General features: G+C 47.0%; 1 protein-coding gene across 2 annotated transcripts in view; it reads left to right on the top strand.

Annotated features, from left to right (window-relative positions):
- LOC141172832 (uncharacterized) overlaps positions 1–22507 on the top strand; it is a 183070-nt gene that overhangs the window by 36121 nt on the left and 124442 nt on the right. For both annotated transcript variants that reach the window (XM_073657389.1, XM_073657390.1), the window contains exons 5-8: positions 3673–3744; positions 6254–6342; positions 6766–6922; positions 7003–7080. In XM_073657389.1, the coding sequence (XP_073513490.1) occupies positions 3673–3744; positions 6254–6342; positions 6766–6922; positions 7003–7080 (396 nt within the window). The remainder of the gene's footprint in view (positions 1–3672; positions 3745–6253; positions 6343–6765; positions 6923–7002; positions 7081–22507) is intronic.

The raw sequence follows: 22507 nt of genomic DNA, 5'->3' as shown, positions 1-22507 counted from the left end.
GATCCCCCTAGTGGTGGCTGCAGACAGGAACTTATCATGTATCTCTGTATACAGGGAGCTCCCCCTAGTGGTGACTGCAGACAGGATCTTATCATGTATCTCTGTATACAGGGAGCGCCCCCCTAGTGGTGGCTGCAGACAGAATCTTATCATGTATCTCTGTATACAGGGAGCTCCCCCTAGTGGTGGCTGCAGACAGGATCTTATCATGTATCTCTGTATACAGGGAGATCCCCCTAGTGGTGGCTGCAGACAGGATCTTATCATGTATCTCTGTATACAGGGAGCTCCCCCTAGTGGAGGCTGCAGACAGAATCTTATCATGTATCTGTGTATACAGGGAGCTCCACCTAGTGGTGACTGCAAACAGGATCTTATCATGTATCTCTGTATACAGGAGCTCCCCCTAGTGGTGGCTGCAGACAAGATCTTATCATGTATCTCTGTATTCAGGGAGCTCCCCCTAGTGGTGGCTGCAGACAGGATCTTATCATGTATCTCTGTATACAGGGAGCTCCCCCTAGTGGTGGCTGCAGACAAGATCTTATCATGTATCTCTGTATACAGGGAGCTCCCCCTAGTGGTGGCTGCAGACAGGATCTTATCATGTATCTCTGTATACAGGGAGCTCCCCCTAGTGGTGGCTGCAGACAAGATCTTATCATGTATCTCTGTATTCAGGGAGCTCCCCCTAGTGGTGGCTGCAGATCGAATCTTATCATGTATCTCTGTATACAGGGAGCTCCCCCTAGTGGTGGCTGCAGACAGATCTTATCATGTGTCTCTGTATACAGGGAGCTCCCCCTAGTGGTGGCTGCAGACAGGATCTTATCATGTATCTCTGTATACAGGGAGCTCCCCCTAGTGGTGGCTGCAGACAGGATCTTATCATGTATCTCTGTATACAGGGAGCTCCCCTTAGTGGTGGCTGCAGACAGAATATTATTATGTATCTGTATACAGGGAGCTCCCCCTAGTGGTGACTGCAGCCAGAATCTTATCGTGTATCTCTTTATACAGGGAGCTCCCCCTAGTGGTGGCTGCAGACAGGATCTTATCATGTATCTCTGTATACAGGGACTCCCCCTAGTGGTGGCTGCAGACAGGATCTTATCATGTATCTCTGTATACAGGGAGCTCCCCCTAGTGGTGGCTGCAGATAGAATCTTATCATGTATCTCTGTATACAGGGAGCTCCCCCTAGTGGTGGCTACAGACAGGATCTTATCATGTATCTCTGTATACAGGGAGCTCCCCCTAGTGGTGGCTGCAGACAGGATCTTATCATGTATCTCTGTATACAGGGAGCTCCCCCTAGTGGTGGCTGCAGACAGGAGCTTATCATGTATCTCTGTATACAGGGAGCTCCCCCTAGTGGTGGCTGCAGACAGGATCTTATCATGTATCTCTGTATACAGGGAGCTCCCCCTAGTGGTGACTGCAGACAGGAGCTTATCATGTATCTCTGTATACAGGGAGCTCCACCTAGTGGTGACTGCAGACAGGATCTTATCATGTATCTCTGTATACAGGGAGCTCCCCCTAGTGGTGGCTGCTGACAGGATCTTATCATGTATCTCTGTATACAGGGAGCTCCCCCTAGTGGTGGCTGCAGACAGGATCTTATCATGTATCTCTGTATACAGGGAGCTCCCCCTAGTGGTGGCTGCAGACAGGATCTTATCATGTATCTCTGTATACAGGGAGCTCCCCCTAGTGGTGGCTGCAGACAGGATCTTATCATGTATCTCTGTATACAGGGAGCTCCCCCTAGTGGTGGCTGCAGACAGGATCTTATCATGTATCTCTGTATACAGGGAGCTCCCCCTAGTGGTGGCTGCAGACAGGATCTTATCATGTATCTCTGTATACAGGGAGCTCCCCCTAGTGGTGACTGCAGACAGGAGCTTATCATGTATCTCTGTATACAGGGAGCTCCCCCTAGTGGTGACTGCAGACAGGAGCTTATCATGTATCTCTGTATACAGGGAGCTCCCCCTAGTGGTGACTGCAGACAGGAGCTTATCATGTATCTCTGTATACAGGGAGCTCCCCCTAGTGGTGACTGCAGACAGGAGCTTATCATGTATCTCTGTATACAGGTAGCTCCACCTAGTGGTGACTGCAGACAGGATCTTATCATGTATCTCTGTATACAGGAAGCTCCCCCTAGTGGTGGCTGCCGACAGGATCTTATCATGTATCTCTGTATACAGGGAGCTCCCCCTAGTGGTGGCTGCAGACAGGATCTTATGTATCTCTGTATACAGGGAGCTCCCCCTAGTGGTGACTGCAGACAGGATCTTATCATGTGTCTCTGTATACAGGGAGCTCCCCCTAGTGGTGGCTGCAGACAGAATCTTATCATGTATCTCTGTATACAGGGAGCTTCCCCTAGTGGTGGCTGCAGACAGGATCTTATCATGTATCTCTGTATACAGGGAGCTCCCCCTAGTGGTGGCTGCAGACAGAATCTTATCATGTATCTCTGTATACAGGGAGCTCCCTCTAGTGGTGGCTGCAGACAGAATCTTATCATGTATCTCTGTATACAGGGAGCTCCCCCTAGTGGTGGCTGCAGACAGAATCTTATCATGTGTCTCTGTATACAGGGAGCTCCCCCTAGTGGTGGCTGCAGACAGAATCTTATCATGTATCTCTGTATACAGGGAGCTCCCCCTAGTGGTGGCTGCAGACAGAATCTTATCATGTATCTCTGTATACAGGGAGCTCCCTCTAGTGGTGGCTGCAGACAGAATCTTATCATGTATCTCTGTATACAGGGAGCTCCCTCTAGTGGTGGCTGCAGACAGAATCTTATGACATAAGATGTTTATGTGAGGAATTTCAGAATATGTAGCAGAAATTCTGACAGATGTAAACATATAATATGCAATTAATTAACACTGACAATACTAATACTGTTGTGATTTGCATTGTTTAAATTCTGACTTGTAACGGAGTAATTAAGGCCTGTAATGGCTCCACACTGCCCTCTAGTGGCCGGGGCTATTTTCCCTCCTTCTCGCATCAGTGGATGTCACTCTTGCCCTCTCGACGTTCCCATGTGATATTATTTCTCCATAATTGAGCCTCCTGTATGACATTGTCTCCTGGCACGGCGCGATGCATACACAATGACCCTTGATGCGGCGCCGGCGTCTCCGGGGTCTTGTGACCTGGATTCCTGCATCGTCCTCGGTAATCAGTTTCTCCTCCTGATCTAATGAGTGCTGGGACTCGGCGTCTTTCAGCTGAGCCTTGGATATAGATTTATTTGGCCGCCGTCTCTTTAATATTTGCAGTGTTTGCTCTTTTTGGAGAGATGGGGGGACATCATGGCTGAACATGTGATTGTCCAATCAAAGGCAGTTTAAAGCTTAGGCGGTGTCAGCCGCGGCGCTGCGCTCCCTCCTGGCGTCTCCTCCGCTCTAATCAGCCTCTCGCAGCTTTTCCTCGTTCCCTCCTGTGTAATTGGTGGTGATAACGCTCCGCGGTAGATGCCGCTGCACACGCCGGCCGCCGCCGCCGCAGAATCCTAATTCATTATTCGCGACAGCATAGAGCGAATCATCGTCTTCAGATGTGACTTATCCGCATGTAGAGGGGGAGGGGCGCGTCCGTCCGCCATTGTTCTGCTGCTTACTTTATTATCTGACTTCCTCCGCTCAGATCGCTGCTGACATGTTATGTGCCGACCAGAACTTTGACATGGCTCAAGTGCAGAAATTTTTCAGACTGAAGGTAAAGTCCGCGGTCCTCGCTCCGGTGCCGCCCGCCCTTATTTATTATTTTATGGGGTTTTGTCATCTCTCTGGCAGATGGCAGCGGTGGCAAATATAACTGTTATGACTCGTGGTGCCCGGCGTGGCTGCCGAGATCAGAGGGGATAGGTGGGATTCAAGAGGTTAAGGTTTCTTGTGTGAGGCGGGTGTGGCGGCGCCACGTGCAGCTATCTGTGATGAAAGATGAAGCTGTGGGGACAATAAAGATGCCAAAAGGGAGGCTGTGGCAAGTTAGGCACGTGTGACTGCTGGTGGCTGGAGGGAGGCCACGTGTGACTGCTGGGGGAGGCCACGTGTGACTGCTGGTGGCTGGAGGGAGGCCACGTGTGACTGCTGGGGGAGGCCACGTGTGACTGCTGGTGGCTGGAGGGAGGCCACGTGTGACTGCTGGTGGCTGGGGGAGGCCATGTGTGACTGCTGGTGGAGGCCACGTGTGACTGCTGGGGGAGGCCACGTGTGACTGCTGGTGGCTGGAGGGAGGCCACGTGTGACTGCTGGGGGAGGCCACGTGTGACTGCTGGGGGAGGCCACGTGTGACTGCTGGTGGCTGGAGGGAGGCCACGTGTGACTGCTGGTGGCTGGGGGAGGCCACATGTGACTGCTGGGGGAGGCCACGTGTGACTGCTGGTGGCTGGGGGAGGCCACGTGTGACTGCTGGTGGCTGGAGGAAGGCCACGTGTGACTGCTGGGGAGGCCACGTGTGACTGCTGGTGGCTGGGGGAGGCCACGTGTGACTGCTGGGGAGGCCACGTGTGACTGCTGGTGGCTGGGGGAGGCCACGTGTAACTGCTGGTGGCTGGAGGGAGGCCACGTGTGACTGCTGGTGGAGGCCACGTGTGATTGCTGGTGGCTGGAGGGAGGCCACGTGTGACTGCTGGGGGAGGCCACGTGTGACTGCTGGTGGATGGAGGGAAGCCACGCGTGACGGCTGGGGGGTGGCCACACGTGTCTGCCGGAGGCTGTGGCTGGGGGGTGGCCGGAGGCTGGCGGTGGCCACGCGTGTCTGCTGGAGGCTGGCGGTGGCCACGCGTGTCTGCCGGAGGCTGGGGGTGGCCACGCGTGTCTGCCGGAGGCTGGGGGTGGCCACGCGTGTCTGCCGGAGGCTGGGGGTGGCCACGCGTGTCTGCCGGAGGCTGGGGGTGGCCACGCGTGTCTGCCGGAGGCTGGGGGTGGCCACGCGTGTCTGCCGGAGGCTGGGGGTGGCCACGCGTGTCTGCCGGAGGCTGGGGGTGGCCACGCGTGTCTGCCGGAGGCTGGGGGTGGCCACGCGTGTCTGCCGGAGGCTGGGGGTGGCCACGCGTGTCTGCCGGAGGCTGGGGGTGGCCACGCGTGTCTGCCGGAGGCTGGGGGTGGCCACGCGTGTCCGCCGGAGGCTGGGGGTGGCCACGCGTGTCCGCCGGAGGCTGGGGGTGGCCACGCGTGTCCGCCGGAGGCTGGGGGTGGCCACGCGTGTCCGCCGGAGGCTGGGGGTGGCCACGCGTGTCCGCCGGAGGCTGGGGGTGGCCACGCGTGTCCGCCGGAGGCTGGGGGTGGCCACGCGTGTCCGCCGGAGGCTGGGGGTGGCCACGCGTGTCCGCCGAAGGCTGGGGGTGGCCACGCGTGTCTGCCGAAGGCTGGGGGTGGCCACGCCTGACTGCCGAAGGCTGGGGGTGGCCACGCCTGACTGCCGAAGGCTGTGGCTGGGGGTGGCAACGCGTGTCTACGGGAGGCTGTGGTTGGCGGTGGCCACGCGTGACCTCTGAAGGCTGTGGATAGGGGGTGGCCACGCGTGTCTACCGGAGGCTGTGGCTGGGGGTGGCCAAGCTTGTCTGCCGGAGGCTGTGGATTGCCACGTGTGACTGCTGCTGAAGGCTGGGGGTGGCCACGCATGACTGCCGGAGGCTGTCGCTGGGGTGTGATGGCCATGCGTGAATGCCGGAGGCTGTGGCTGGGGGGGTATCGGGTACGCGTGACTGCCGGAGGCTGTGGTTGGGGGGTGTTGGCCACGCGTGACTGCCGGAGGCTGTGACTGCCGGGGGTTGGCCATGCGTGACTGGCGGAAGCTTGTGGTGGCCACACGTGACTGGTGGCGGCGGCCACGCGTGACTGGCGGAGGCTGGTGGTGGCGGCGGCCACGCATGACTGGCGGGGGCTGGTGGTGGCGGCGGCCACGCATGACTGGCGGGGGCTGGTGGTGGCCACGCGTGACTTGAGGAGGCTGTAGCAGGGGGAGTGGCCACGCGCGACTGCTGGGGCCTGTGGCTGTGCGGTGGTCATGCGTTACTGCTCGGATTATAGTGATGCTACAGGGTGTGTATGAGATCATGGTGGTGGTGGCCATAGTGGTTATCATGGGAGTGGAAAGTCGTGTTGTTGTTGTGGAGGTGGCATTAATGACCGTGGAGTTGGTGACGTTGGCATGACCCTCTTACTGTGTCTCCAGGTGTCTCCTTGTTTTGCACGTTATCGGTTTCCCCGTCTTGTTTTAGGGCGGTGAGCTTGCAATCTATTATGAGATGGAAGAAGGTGAAAGTCCGTCTTCCCGGGGGATAGTAGAAGTCTGTCCGGACAGTCACCGGTGAGACCCCTAATATGTCATGAGGATGATCTCCAGTCTGATAGACGGACTATAAATCGCCATATTTGATGCTCCCTGGGCTGTTGTCCCATGTAACAGCACAAGCTCACCTGCAGACGGTCCAGGCAGCTGCATATGGTGGGCTCCAAATCAAGGATTGAGTGATACCCCCAATGTCATCCATGAGCCGCCTCAGATTCACCGTGATCACAGATAAGAGCCCCAGCGTTATTAAAGGGAGGACTACAGTGAGGACTGATGCAGGTGGAGCAGAATACAGTGCAGGGGCTGTAGGGGCAGATAATTTCCCTTCAGGGTCTGTGGAAAGCTGAGTGACTCCCCTAACCCCAGAGAGCTATAATACTGGTCCTAGTGTGACGGATACTATGTGGTTCTCAGCTCCTAGTTATCCTCTCTCTATAGAATTACACGTTTTTTTGAGAAGCCTCCACAAGGCGAGACCCTCTCGAGACTGGCCAGCGTGGTCTTCTACTGCTTCCAGAGACAGACGCTGCCGACCCTCGAGACCTTTCTAAGCCACTTCCCAAAGACTGAAGACCGAGTGCTGGGAAGATACATGGTAACAATGTGTCAATATTGTAGATTTCTGCATTCCGTGAACTGCTACATTGTAACAGCTGCTCTCATCTCCTGACCCAGGAATGGCTGATAAACTCTGCGGCCGTCCCCGTCTACGGGATGAAGCTGCCCACCGGCTTCCAGCTCATAGGACAAGTGGTGAGTGTGTGCAGCCTATCAGCAGCCAGATACGTGGTGATGGGGAGCAGGCTGCTATAACCTGGGTATCTCCTGTATATAATTATATATGTACAGCTGGTATAACCCGGGCATCTCCTGCATATAATTATATATGTACAGCTGCTATAACCTGGGCATCTCCTGTATAAAATTATATATGTACAGCTGGTATAACCTGGGCACCTGCTGTATATAATTATATATGTACAGCTGGTACAACCTGAGTATCTCATGTATATAATTATATATGTACAGCTGGTATAACCTGGGTATCTCCTGTATAAAATTATATATGTACAGCTGGCATAACCTGGACATCTCCTGTATATAATTATATATGTACAGCTGGTATAACCTGAGTATCTCATGTATATAATTATATATGTACAGCTGCTATAACCTGGGTATCTCCTGTATAAAATTATATATGTACAGCTGGTATAACCTGGACATCTCCTGTATATAATTATATATGTACAGCTGGTACAACCTGGGTATCTCCTGTATATAGTTATATATGTACAGCTGGTATAACCTGGGCATCTCCTGTATATAATTATATATGTACAGCTGGTACAACCTGGGTATCTCCTGTATATAGTTATATATGTACAGCTGGTATAACATGGGCATCTCCTGTATATAATTATATACAGTGGGGAAAAAAAAGTATTTAGTCAGCCCCCAATTGTGCAAGTTCTCCCACTTATAAAGATGAGAGAGGCCTGTAATTGACATCGTAGGTCGACCTCGACTATGAGAGACAAAATGAGAAAACAAATCCTGAAAATCACATTGTCTGATTTGGAAAGAAATTTTTTTAAAATTTTGGTGGAAAATTAAGTATTTGGTCAATTACAAACAAGCAAGATTTCTGTCTCTCACAGACCTGTAACTTCTTCTTTAAGAGGCTCCTCTGTCCTCCACTCATTACCTGTAGTACTGGCTCCTCTGTCCTCCACTCATTACCTGTAGTACTGGCTCCTCTATCCTGCACTCATTACCTGTAGTGCTGGCTCCTCTGTCCTCCACTCATTACCTGTAGTACTGGCTCCTCTGTCCTCCACTCATTACCTGTAGTACTGGCTCCTCTATCCTGCACTTATTACCTGTAGTGCTGGCTCCTCTGTCCTCCACTCATTACCTGTAGTACTGGCTCCTCTGTCCTCCACTCATTACCTGTAGTACTGGCTCCTCTGTCCTCCACTCATTACCTGTAGTACTGGCTCCTCTGTCCTCCACTCATTACCTGTAGTACTGGCTCCTCTATCCTGCACTCATTACCTGTAGTGCTGGCTCCTCTGTCCTCCACTCATTACCTGTAGTGCTGGCTCCTCTGTCCTCCACTCATTACCTGTAGTACTGGCTCCTCTATCCTCCACTCATTACCTGTAGTACTGGCTCCTCTGTCCTCCACTCATTACCTGTAGTACTGGCTCCTCTATCCTGCACTCATTACCTGTAGTGCTGGCTCCTCTGTTCTCCACTCATTACCTGTAGTACTGGCTCCTCTGTCCTCCACTCATTACCTGTAGTACTGGCTCCTCTGTCCTCCACTCATTACCTGTAGTGCTGGCTCCTCTGTCCCCCGCTCATTACCTGTAGTGCTGGCTCCTCTGTCCTCCGCTCATTACCTGTAGTGCTGGCTCCTCTATCCTCCGCTTATTACCTGTAGTACTGGCTCCTCTGTCCTCCACTCATTACCTGTAGTACTGGCTCCTCTGTCCTCCACTCATTACCTGTAGTACTGGCTCCTCTGTCCTCCACTCATTACCTGTAGTACTGGCTCCTCTGTCCTCCACTCATTACCTGTAGTACTGGCTCCTCTGTCCTCCACTCATTACCTGTAGTACTGGCTCCTCTGTCCTCCACTCATTACCTGTAGTACTGGCTCCTCTGTCCTCCACTCATTACCTGTAGTACTGGCTCCTCTATCCTGCACTCATTACCTGTAGTGCTGGCTCCTCTGTCCTCCACTCATTACCTGTAGTACTGGCTCCTCTGTCCTCCACTCATTACCTGTAGTGCTGGCTCCTCTGTCCTCCACTCATTACCTGTAGTGCTGGCTCCTATGTCCTCCACTCATTACCTGTAGTGCTGGCTCCTCTGTCCTCCACTCATTACCTGTAGTGCTGGCTCCTCTGTCCTCCACTCATTACCTGTAGTGCTGGCTCCTCTGTCCTCCACTCATTACCTGTAGTACTGGCTCCTCTGTCCTCCACTCATTACCTGTAGTACTGGCTCCTCTGTCCTCCACTCATTACCTGTAGTACTGGCTCCTCTGTCCTCCACTCATTACCTGTAGTACTGGCTCCTCTGTCCTCCACTCATTACCTGTAGTACTGGCTCCTCTGTCCTCCACTCATTACCAGTAGTACTGGCTCCTCTGTCCTCCACTCATTACCTGTAGTACTGGCTCCTCTGTCCTCCGCTCATTACCTGTAGTGCTGGCTCCTCTGTCCTCCACTCATTACCTGTAGTGCTGGCTCCTCTGTCCTCCACTCATTACCTGTAGTACTGGCTCCTCTGTCCTCCGCTCATTACCTGTAGTACTGGCTCCTCTGTCCTCCACTCATTACCTGTAGCACTGGCTCCTCTGTCCTCCGCTCATTACCTGTAGTGCTGGCTCCTCTGTCCTCCGCTCATTACCTGTAGTGCTGGCTCCTCTGTCCTCCACTCATTACCTGTAGTGCTGGCTCCTCTGTCCTCCACTCATTACCTGTAGTGCTGGCTCCTCTGTCCTCCACTCATTACCTGTAGTGCTGGCTCCTCTGTCCTCCACTCATTACCTGTAGTACTGGCTCCTCTGTCCTCCACTCATTACCTGTAGTACTGGCTCCTCTGTCCTCCACTCATTACCTGTAGTACTGGCTCCTCTGTCCTCCACTCATTACCTGTAGTACTGGCTCCTCTGTCCTCCACTCATTACCTGTAGTACTGGCTCCTCTGTCCTCCACTCATTACCTGTAGTACTGGCTCCTCTGTCCTCCACTCATTACCTGTAGTACTGGCTCCTCTGTCCTCCACTCATTACCTGTAGTACTGGCTCCTCTGTCCTCCACTCATTACCTGTAGTACTGGCTCCTCTGTCCTCCACTCATTACCTGTAGTGCTGGCTCCTCTGTCCTCCACTCATTACCTGTAGTGCTGGCTCCTCTGCCCTCCACTCATTACCTGTAGTACTGGCTCCTCTGCGCTCCACTCATTACCTGTAGTACTGGCTCCTCTGTCCTCCACTCATTACCTGTAGTACTGGCTCCTCTGTCCTCCGCTCATTACCTGTAGTGCTGGCTCCTCTGTCCTCCGCTCATTACCTGTAGTGCTGGCTCCTCTGTCCTCCGCTCATTACCTGTAGTGCTGGCTCCTCTGTCCTCCACTCATTACCTGTAGTACTGGCTCCTCTGTCCTCCACTCATTACCTGTAGTACTGGCTCCTCTGTCCTCCACTCATTACCTGTAGTACTGGCTCCTCTGTCCTCCACTCATTACCTGTAGTACTGGCTCCTCTGTCCTCCACTCATTACCTGTAGTACTGGCTCCTCTGTCCTCCACTCATTACCTGTAGTAGTGGCTCCTCTGTCCTCCACTCATTACCTGTAGTAGTGGCTCCTCTGTCCTCCACTCATTACCTGTAGTACTGGCTCCTCTGTCCTCCACTCATTACCTGTAGTACTGGCTCCTCTGTCCTCCACTCATTACCTGTAGTACTGGCTCCTCTGTCCTCCACTCATTACCTGTAGTACTGGCTCCTCTGTCCTCCGCTCATTACCTGTAGTACTGGCTCCTCTGTCCTCCGCTCATTACCTGTAGTACTGGCTCCTCTGTCCTCCACTCATTACCTGTAGTACTGGCTCCTCTGTGCTCCACTCATTACCTGTAGTACTGGCTCCTGTTTGAACTTGTTATCAGTATAAAAGACACCTGTCCACAACCTCAAACAGTCACACTCCAAACTCCACTATGGTGAAGACCAAAGAGCTGTCGAAGGACACCAGAAACAAAATTGTAGCCCTGCACCAGGCTGGGAAGACTGAATCTGCAATAGGCAAGGAGCTTGGTGTGAAGAAATCAACTGTGGGAGCAATAATTAGAAAATAGAAGACCTACAAGACCACTGATAATCTCCCTCGATCTGGGGCTCCACACAAGATCGCACCCCGTGGGGTCAAAATGATCTCAAGATCGGTGAGCCAAAATCCCAGAACCACACGGGGGACCTAGGGAATGACCTGCAGAGAGCTGGGACCAACATTACACAGGCTACCATCAGTAACACACTACGCTGCCAGGGACTCAGATCCTGCAGTGCCTGATGTGTCCCCCTGCTTAAGCCATTACATGTCCGGGCCCATCTGAAGTTTGCTAGAGAGCATTTGGATGATCCCGAAGAGTATTGGGAGAATGTCATATGGTCAGATGAAACCAAAGTAGAACTGTTTGGTAGAAACACAACTCATCGTGTTTGGAGGTGAAAGAGAATGCTGAGTTGCATCCAAAGAACACCATACCTACTGTGAAGCATGGGGGTGGAAACATCATTCTTTGGGGCTGTTTCTCTGCCAAGGGACCAGGACGACTGATCCGTGTACATGAAAGAATGAATGGGGCCATGTATCGTGAGATTTTGAGTGCAAACCTCTTTCCATCAGAAAGGGCATTGAAGATGAAACGTGGCTGGGTCTTTCGGTATGACAATGATCCCAAGCACACCACCAGGGCAACGAAGGAGTGGCTATAGGATATATAACAAAGTACTGAGATGAACTTTTGTAATTGACTAAATACTTATTTTCCACCAAAATAAAAAAAAATTCTTTCCAAATCAGAGAATGTGATTTTCAGGATTTGTTTTCTCATTTTGTCTCTCATAGTGGAGGTCGACCTATGATGTCAATTACAGGCCGACCTCATCTTTTTAAGTGGGAGAACTTGCACAATTGGGGGCTGACTAAATACTGTTTTTCCTCACTGTATGTACAGCTGGTATAACCTGGGCATTTCTGTGTATAATTATATATGTACAGCTGGTATAACCTGGGCATCTCCTGTATATAATTATATATGTACAGCTGGTATAACCTGGGCATCTCCTGTATATAGTTATACAGTGGTTACGGAAAGTATTCAGACCCTTTAAATTTTTCACTCTTTGTTTCATTGCAGCCATTTGGTAAATGCTAAAATGTTCATTTTTTTTCTCATTAAAGTCCACTCTGCACCCCATCTGGACTGAAAAAAAACAGAAATGTAGAAATTTTTGTAAATTTATTAAAAAAGAAAAACTGAAATATCACGTGGTCATAAATATTCAGACCCTTTGCTCAGACACTCATATTTAAGTCACATACTGTCCATTTCCTTGTGATCCTACTTGAGATGCTTCTACTCCTTCATTGGAGTCCAGCTGTGTTTAATGAAACTGATAGGACTTGATTTGGAAAGGCGCACACCTGTCTATATAAGACCCCACAGCTCACAGTGCATGTCAGACCAAATGAGAATCATGAGCTCAAAGGAACTGCCCAAGGAGCTCAGAGACAGAATTGTGGCAAGGCACAGATCTGGCCGAGGTTATCAAAGAATTTCTGCATTACTCAAGGTTCCTAAGAGCACAGTGGCCTCCATAATTCTTAAAGGGAAGAAGTTTGGGACCACCAGAAGTCTTCCTAGACCTGACCGTCCAGCCAAACTGAGCAATCGTGGGAGAAGAGCCTTGGTGAGAGAGGTAAAGAAGAACCCCAAGATCACTGTGGCTGAGCTCCAGAGATGCAGTAGGGAGATGGGAGAAGGTTCCACAAAGTCAACTATCACTGCAGCCCTCCACCAGTCGGGCCTTTATGGCAAAGTGGCCTGACGGAAGTCTCTCCTCAGTGCAAGACATATGAAAGCCCGTATAGAGTTTGCTCAAAAACACATGAAGGACTCCCAGACTGTGAGAAATAAGAGTCTCTGGTCTGATGAGACGAAGATAGAACTTTTTGGTGATAATTCTAAGCGGTATGTGTGGAGAAAACCAGGCACTGCTCATCACCTGCCCAATACAATCCCAACAGTGAAACATGGTGGTGGCAGCATCATGGGGGTGTTTTTCAGCTGCAGGGACAGGACGACTGGTTGCAATTGAAGGAAACATGAATGCAGCCAAGTACAGAGATATCCTGGATGAAAACCTCTTCCAGAGTCCTCTGGATCTCAGACTTGGCTGAAGGTTCACCTTCCAACAAGACAATGACCCTAAGCACACAGCTAAAATAACAAAGGAGTGGCTTCAGAACAACTCTGTGACCATTCTTGACTGGCCCAGCCAGAGCCTTGACCTAAACCCAATTGAGCATTCATTAAAGTCCAAAAAGTACCAAAAGCGCTAGACCCTGTACAACTAAATTATATACTTAATCCTACATGGTTGGGATCCGCACCCATAGGATAACGGAGACTCCAGCTTGATTTAAAAAGACGTGATTTTATTGAAAACAGGTTAAAAATCACAAACTCTTATAAACAGGAAACCTCCTCAGTGGAGAGATGCTAAATGGAGATGAATCATATCCCTATTTCAATAGAAGATTATTATAAAGCTGCTATACTGAAAAGGGGAATGTGCCGGTATTGCACATGAACTCATCTATATGCACTGAATGGGACCAGGTATAGAGTTAATAATAAATGTAAAGTGCCAAGTGCAACCATAATTTAACACAATATACTGCCACATTGCAAAGAAATAGAGCTAAAGTGCATCATACTGTGGTACCAACACCAAAGGTAACAGATGATCTTAATTTACCTGGTAAAGGCCGAGGATAGGGATAGACCATGGAATGTGAGAGCACCTCTCCAACCCCTACACCGTTTCGCAAATATGCTTCTTCCGGGATTCCTGGGACTTCCGGTATAGTGACGCACGCGGACCAGGAATAGCGCGCTCCCGGAAGTCAACGGGTGACGTCGCGCGCGCCTGCGCACGCACAAGCATTCCAAGTCCTTAGCGACGGTTCCTACAACTGATAAGGGAAGATCTACAGGCGGTTAGGGGAAAGAAGTAGTTTACGGGGGGGACCTGTGGTGATAGATTCGGCCCGAGGGAATACTACAGCCGGAATACTGAACGAATTGTGGTAAGATATAAGTTAACATATATAAAAGAAAGTCCTACCCATATCTATCAACGGGCAAGATGTACGTCCCAAAGGCGAAAATAGAACATCATAAGTGTACGGGATAAAGAAGAACAATGCATCGCATAAAGTGAATACATCAAATCGGACGCACTTCATGTTATACAATAAATGGGAAGAAGACATATAATACATTAATGCCGTACCCCTTCTGTAAATACAGAGGGGCAACATATGGTTCAAGAAGCAATATCAAACACATTGCCTGCGTTGTCCCTATCTATAATTCCCATAATTATTCCTTATAGCCCATGGGATGTATGGATCCCACCCAGGGGAGGTAACCAAGCGCCAAAAGAGTGGTAATCCAACTCCTATAACTGGATAAGTGTTGCGAAATAATTGCCATCCCATACTGTGTAATATCTTCGTGGTCCTTTTGTACAAGACTATCAAGGACCAATTCTTTTCAAGAGGGAAATTCGTCCCATCATATGTCCAACCGGTCATCATTCCATACGCCCGCCATCGCCCCCATAGGGAATCGGGTAAGGAAGTTGCCATCTGATAACTGGAAAAATACGTCTGTTAAAATCTCACACGTGTTCATATGGAAACCGCCGAAACAACAATCTGATCAATAGCAAAAACTTTCAGGCCTCTAGGGGAACAATTGCGATGTACTCTGAAGTGACGTGGAATGGTTTTTAGCAACGTGGGGTCTTCGCCGTTGATTGCTTTCTGGATGTCCCGCGCGTGCTCCCTTACCTGGATTTTCAGCTCTCTTGTGGTAAGGCCAATGTAGAGTTTCCGGCAGGGACTTTCCGCAGAACGAATGACTCCTTTTGGAGCTGCGGTTTAGAGGTTTCCATATCTGGAATGTTTTCGTGCCATCATAATTGGAGAAAGACTGAGGTTTAACCAAATTTGAACATGCCTTACAATGGCCACATGGAAAAAAAAACCCGTTAGGGATGGTAGAGATTCTTCCCTTGGACGCAGGGTCATAGTAGCTATGCACTAATATATCCTTCAAAGTTTTACATCTTTTTGCCACCATTGATGGGTCCACAGGGAGGGTCTTGGCCAAAATGGGATCAGTAAATAATGTCTTTTGACGATCAATGTTACTTCATTCCATTGATTGTTATATGTCGATATAAATCGCACTGCATTGTTGTTATTAGTGTTGGCTCCTTTGGGGGCATTATAAATTAGCTGTTCTCTTGAGGCCTTTTTGGCTCGCATATATCCCCGCTTAACCTGTCTCCTACTGTACCCCCCATCCAAAAAGCATTGGGCGAGGATACCGGCCTGTTTTTCAAAGTCCTGTTCATTGCTGCGGATACGTTTTGGCCCTAAGGAACTGACTAATAGGGATTCCCCTCACAGTAGAGGGCAAATGGGCAGATTACGCATGCAACAATGAATTTATGGCCGTGCACTTACGGTAGATGTCCGTGATGACCTGTCCATCCTCAGAAATACGGATTTTAAGGTCCAAAAAATCAAGTTCCCTACCATGTTGGTATATCAGTTTAATATTTAGGTTATTGTTATTAAGGGCTTCCATCAAAATCCCCCACTGACCCGTCCCACATGAACCAGATGTCATCTATATACCGCATCCACCCTTGTACCAGGTTGATGCCAGGAATAGTTTCCGCCTGGAATATGTCCTTCTCCCACGCCCCTAAGAACAGGTTGGCGTAGGAGGGGGCGCAAGAGGCCCCCATAGCAGTACCCTGTAATTGTAAATAGATGTATTTATTTTTCATAAAAAAATTGTGTTTGAGGACATATTCCAGGCGGATTAATAACAGTTCAATTAACTCTGGCTCCAAACTGGTGGATCCTCAGGTACGAAGCAAGTATACCAAGGAAGTATATAAAGCTTCTACATCCACCGTTACCATGATGGCCTGGTCCGGAATGTAGAGGTGGTTCAATCTTTGAAGGGCGGCATTGGTATCCTGGATGAAGGATGGTAGGGTGGATACGATAGGTTTTAAGAAGTGATCGATGACATCGGAGATGACCTGACATAGACCACCATTGCCGGAGACAATGGGTCTGCCGGGAAGGTCAGTGGGGTTCTTGTGGAGCTTCGGAATGAGATAGAAGGTGGGGAGTTTAGGATGACAGTTATTGACTGTATCAAACACTTTCTTAGTAATAATGCCTAAATCCAAGGCTTTCCTAGTATGAGGATTCATTCATTATGAAAGGCAGGTATTGGATTGGATGCTTAGCATGGTAATTTTCTAATGCTCCTTCCAAGGCTCTTTGAGAACATGTCTGTAAGTCTTAGTTCCGGCTTGTTGCCTTTAGTAGTGTGAAAAGCCCCCACTACTGTTACCTTCAATGTCCTCCGTGTGTGACCGGTACCGGCTCTCTAAGGCCAGATTCTGATTTCTTGGTTGGGTGATGTTTTTAAACTTTTTAATTTACCAGCGTAAGATCCTTATTGTTTTCAAAATCCATAAGATCTCGTTGGTATTTCTTTATTTTATTCTGGCTAATGCAGTCCTATATTTAAGGGATTACTTCTTTATTATGCGTAGAGGTTTCTTGAGCGACACTGGAGGGTCCCTGTTTAAATAAATCAGAAGCTCTTGTTTTTCTAGACATTTACTCCTTCTTTTAGATCCATTATAAATGGAGTAAGTGGATCAATCTGTTTGAAAACAGCAAACATAATTATTCGTTGAAGTCCAAAAAGTATCAAAAGCGCTAGACCCTGTATAACTAAATTCTATACTTCATCTTACATGGTTGGGGTCCGCACCCATAGGATAACGGAGACTCCAGCTTGATTTAAAAAGACATGATTTTATTCAATCCAATTGATCATCTCTGGAGAGACCTGAAAATGGCCGTCCACCAACGTTCACCATCCAACCTGACGGAACTGGAGAGGATCTGCCAGGAAGAATGGCCGAGGATCCCCAAATCCAGCGGTGAAAACCTTGTTGCATCATTCCCAAGAAGACTCATGGCTGTACTAGCTCAAAAGGGGGCTTCTCCTCAATACTGAGCAAAGGGTCTGAATACTTATGACCATGGGATATTTCAGTTTTTCTTTTTTAATAAATTTGCAAAAATTTCTACATTTCTGTTTTTTTCAGTCAAGATGGGGACAGAGTGGACTTTAATGAGAAAAAAATGAACTTTTTAGAATTTACCAAATGGCTGCAATGAAACAAAGAGTGAAAAATGTAAAGGGGTCTGAATACTTTCCGTATATATTTATATATGTACAGCTGGTATAACCTGGGCATCTCCTGTATATAATTATATATGTACAGCTGGTATAACCTGGGCATCTCCTGTATATAATTATATATGTACAGCTGGTATAAGCTGGGCATCTCCTGTATATAATTATATATGTACAGCTGGTATAACCTGGGCATCTCCTGTATATAATTATATATGTACAGCTGGTATAACCCGGGCATCTTCTGTATATAATTATATATGTACAGCTGGTATAACCCGGGCATCTCCTGTATATAATTATATATGTACAGCTGGTATAACCTGGGCATCTCCTGTATATAATTATATAAGTACAGCTGGTATAACCTGGGCATCTCCTGTATATAATTATATATGTACAGCTGGTATAACCTGGGCATCTTCTGTATATAATTATATATGTACAGCTGGTATAACCTGGGCATCTCCTGTATATAATTATATATGTACAGCTGGTATAACCTGGGCATCTCCTGTATATAATTATATATGTACAGCTGGTATAACCTGGGCATCTTCTGTATATAATTATATATGTACAGCTGGTATAACCTGGGCATCTCCTGTATATAATTATATATGTACAGCTGGTATAACCTGGGCATCTCCTGTATATAATTATATATGTACAGCTGGTATAACCTGGGCATCTCCTGTATATAATTATATATGTGCAGCTGGTATAACCTGGGCATCTCCTGTATATAATTATATATGTACAGCTGGTATAACCTGGGCATCTCCTGTATATAATTATATATGTACAGCTGGTATAACCTGGGCATCTCCTGTATATAATTATATATGTGCAGCTGGTATAACCTGGGCATCTCCTGTATATAATTATATAAGTACAGCTGGTATAACCTGGGCATCTCCTGTATATAATTATATATGTACAGCTGGTATAACCTGGGCATCTCCTGTATATAATTATATATGTACAGCTGGTATAACCTGGGCATCTCCTGTATATAATTATATGTGTACAGCTGGTATAACCTGGGCATCTCCTGTATATAATTATATATGTACAGCTGGTATAACCTGGGCATCTCCTGTATACAATTATATAAGTACAGCTGGTATAACCTGGGCATCTCCTGTATATAATTATACATGCACAGCTGGTATAACCTGGGCATCTCCTGTATATAATTATACATGCACAGCTGGTATAACCTGGGCATCTCCTGTATATAATTATACATGCACAGCTGGTATAACCTGGGCATCTCCTGTATATAATTATATATGTACAGCTGGTATAACCTGGGCATCTCCTGTATACAATTATATATGTACAGCTGGTATAACCCGGGCATCTCCTGTATACAATTATATATGTACAGCTGGTATAACCTGGGCATCTCCTGTATATAATTATATATGTACAGCTGGTATAACCTGGGCATCTCCTGTATATAATTATATATGTACAGCTGGTATAACCTGGGCATCTCCTGTATATAATTATACATGCACAGCTGGTATAACCTGGGCATCTCCTGTATATAATTATATATGTACAGCTGGTATAACCTGGGCATCTCCTGTATACAATTATATATGTACAGCTGGTATAACCCGGGCATCTCCTGTATACAATTATATATGTACAGCTGGTATAACCTGGGCATCTCCTGTATATAATTATATATGTACAGCTGGTATAACCTGGGCATCTCCTGTATATAATTATATATGTACAGCTGGTATAACCTGGGCATCTCCTGTATATAATTATACATGCACAGCTGGTATAACCTGGGCATCTCCTGTATATAATTATACATGCACAGCTGGTATAACCTGGGCATCTCCTGTATATAATTATATATGTACAGCTGGTATAACCTGGGCATCTCCTGTATACAATTATATATGTACAGCTGGTATAACCCGGGCATCTCCTGTATACAATTATATATGTACAGCTGGTATAACCTGGGCATCTCCTGTATATAATTATATATGTACAGCTGGTATAACCTGGACATCTCCTGTATATAATTATATATGTACAGCTGGTATAACCTGGGCATCTCCTGTATATAATTATATATGTACAGCTGGTATAACCTGGGCATCTCCTGTATATAATTATATATGTACAGCTGGTATAACCTGGGCATCTCCTGTATATAATTATATATGTACAGCCGGTATAACCTGGACATCTCCTGTATATAATTATATATGTACAGCTGGTATAACCTGGGCATCTCCTGTATATAATTATATATGTACAGCTGGTATAACCTGGGCATCTCCTGTATATAATTATATAAGTACAGCTGGTATAACCTGGACATCTTCTGTATATAATTATATATGTACAGCTGGTATAACCTGGGCATCTCCTGTATATAATTATATATATATACAGCTGGTATAACCTGGGCATCTCCTGTATATAATTATATAAGTACAGCTGGTATAACCTGGACATCTTCTGTATATAATTATATATGTACAGCTGGTATAACCTGGGCATCTCCTGTATATAATTATATACAGTTATATGAAAAAGTTTGGGCACCCCTATTAATCTTAAGCTTAATGTTTTATAAAAATTGAAATGAGGTTTATTGTACTAACAGAAAATGTGCAATCTGCATTCAAACAAAATGTGACAGGTGCATAAGTATGGGCACCTCACCAGAAAAGTGACATTAATATTTAGTAGATCCTCCTTTTGCCTCTAGTCGCTTCCTGTAGCTTTTAATGAGTTCCTGGATCCTGGATGAAGGTATTTTTGACCATTCCTCTTTACAAAACAATTCCAGTTCCTGTAAGTTTGATGGTCGCCGAGCATGGACAGCCCTCTTCAAATGATCCCACAGATGATCAATGATATTCAGGTCTGGGGACTGGGATGGCCATTCCAGAACATTGTAATTGTTCCTCTGCATGAATGCCTGAGTAGATTTGGAGCGGTGTTTTGGATCATTGTCTTGCTGAAAGATCCATTCCCTGCGTAACTTCAACTTTGTCACTGATTCTTGAACATTATTGTCAAGAATCTGCTGATACTGAGTGGAATCCATGCGTCCCTCAACTTTAACAAGATTCCCGGTGCCGGCATTGGCCACACAGCCCCAAAGCATGATGGAACCTCCACCAAATTTTACTGTGGGTAGCAAGTGTTTTTCTTGGAATGCTGTGTTTTTTTGCCGCCATGCATAACGCCTTTTTGTATGACCAAACAACTCAATCTTGGTTTCATCAGTCCACAGGACCTTCTTCCAAAAAGAAATTGGCTTCTCCAAATGTGCTTTTGCACACCTCAGCCGACTCTGTTTGTGGCGTGATTGCAGAAACGGCTTCTTTCGCATCACTCTCCCATACAGCTTCTCCTTGTGCAAAATGCGTTGTATAGTTGACCGATGCACAGTGACACCATCTGCAGCAAGTTGATGCTGCAGCTCTCTGGAGGTGGTCTGAGGATTGTCCTTGACTGATCTCACCATTCTTCTTCTCTGCCTTTCTGATGTTTTTCTTGGCCTGCCACTTCTGGCCTTAACAAGAACTGTCCCTGTGTTCTTCCATTTCCTTACTATGCTCCGCACAGTGGAAACTGACAGGTTAAATCTCTGAGACACCTTTTTGTATCCTTCCCCTGAACAACTATGTTGAATAATCTTTGTTTTCAGATCATTTGACAGTTGTTTTGAGGAGCCCATGATGCCACTCTTCAGAGGAGATTCAAACAGGAGAACAACTTGCAAGTGGCCACTTTAAGTAGCTTTTCTCATGAAGGCATACACCTGGCTATGAAGTTCAAAGCTCAATGAGGTTACAAAACCAAAAAAAGTGCTTTAGTAAGTCAGTAAAAAGTAGGTAGGAGTATTTAAAACAAGAAAATGATAAGGGTGCCCATACTTATGCACCTGTCAAATTTTGTTTGAATGCAGATTGCAGATTTTCTGTTAGTACAATAAACCTCATTTCAATTTTTATAAAACATTAAGCTTAAGATTAATAGGGGTGCCCAAACTTTTTCATATAACTGTATGTACAGCTGGTATAACCTGGGCATCTCCTGTATATAATTATACATGCACAGCTGGTATAACCTGGGCATCTCCTGTATATAATTATACATGCACAGCTGGTATAACCTGGGCATCTCCTGTATATAATTATATATGTACAGCTGGTATAACCTGGGCATCTCCTGTATACAATTATATATGTACAGCTGGTATAACCCGGGCATCTCCTGTATATAATTATATATGTACAGCTGGTATAACCTGGGCATCTCCTGTATATAATTATATATGTACAGCTGGTATAACCTGGGCATCTCCTGTATATAATTATATATGTACAGCTGGTATAACCTGGGCATCTCCTGTATACAATTATATATGTACAGCTGGTATAACCTGGGCATCTCCTGTATACAATTATATATGTACAGCTGGTATAACCTGGGCATCTCCTGTATATAATTATATATGTACAGCTGGTATAACCCGGGCATCTCCTTTATATAATTATATGTATACAGCTGGTATAACCTGGGCATCTCCTGTATATAATTAAATATGTACAGCTGGTATAACCTGGGCATCTCCTATATATAATTATATATGTACAGCTGGTATAACCTGGGCATCTCCTATATATAATTATATATGTACAGCTGGTATAACCTGGGCATCTCCTGTATATAATTATATATGTACAGCTGGTATAACCCGGGCATCTCCTGTATATAATTATATATGTACAGCTGGTATAACCTGGGCATCTCCTGTATATAATTATACATGCACAGCTGGTATAACCTGGGCATCTCCTGTATATAATTATACATGCACAGCTGGTATAACCTGGGCATCTCCTGTATATAATTATATATGTACAGCTGGTATAACCTGGGCATCTCCTGTATACAATTATATATGTACAGCTGGTATAACCCGGGCATCTCCTGTATATAATTACATATGTACAGCTGGTATAACCTGGGCATCTCCTGTATATAATTATATATGTACAGCTGGTATAACCTG

The sequence above is a fragment of the Phyllobates terribilis genome, unplaced genomic scaffold (assembly GCF_046119375.1).
Source record: "Phyllobates terribilis strain yellow unplaced genomic scaffold, ASM4611937v1 Scaffold_12__6_contigs__length_324123572, whole genome shotgun sequence".
Taxonomy (NCBI): domain Eukaryota; kingdom Metazoa; phylum Chordata; class Amphibia; order Anura; family Dendrobatidae; genus Phyllobates; species Phyllobates terribilis.
The sequence above is the reverse complement of the archived record's forward strand: the minus strand, read 5'-3'. Positions and strand labels throughout refer to the sequence as shown.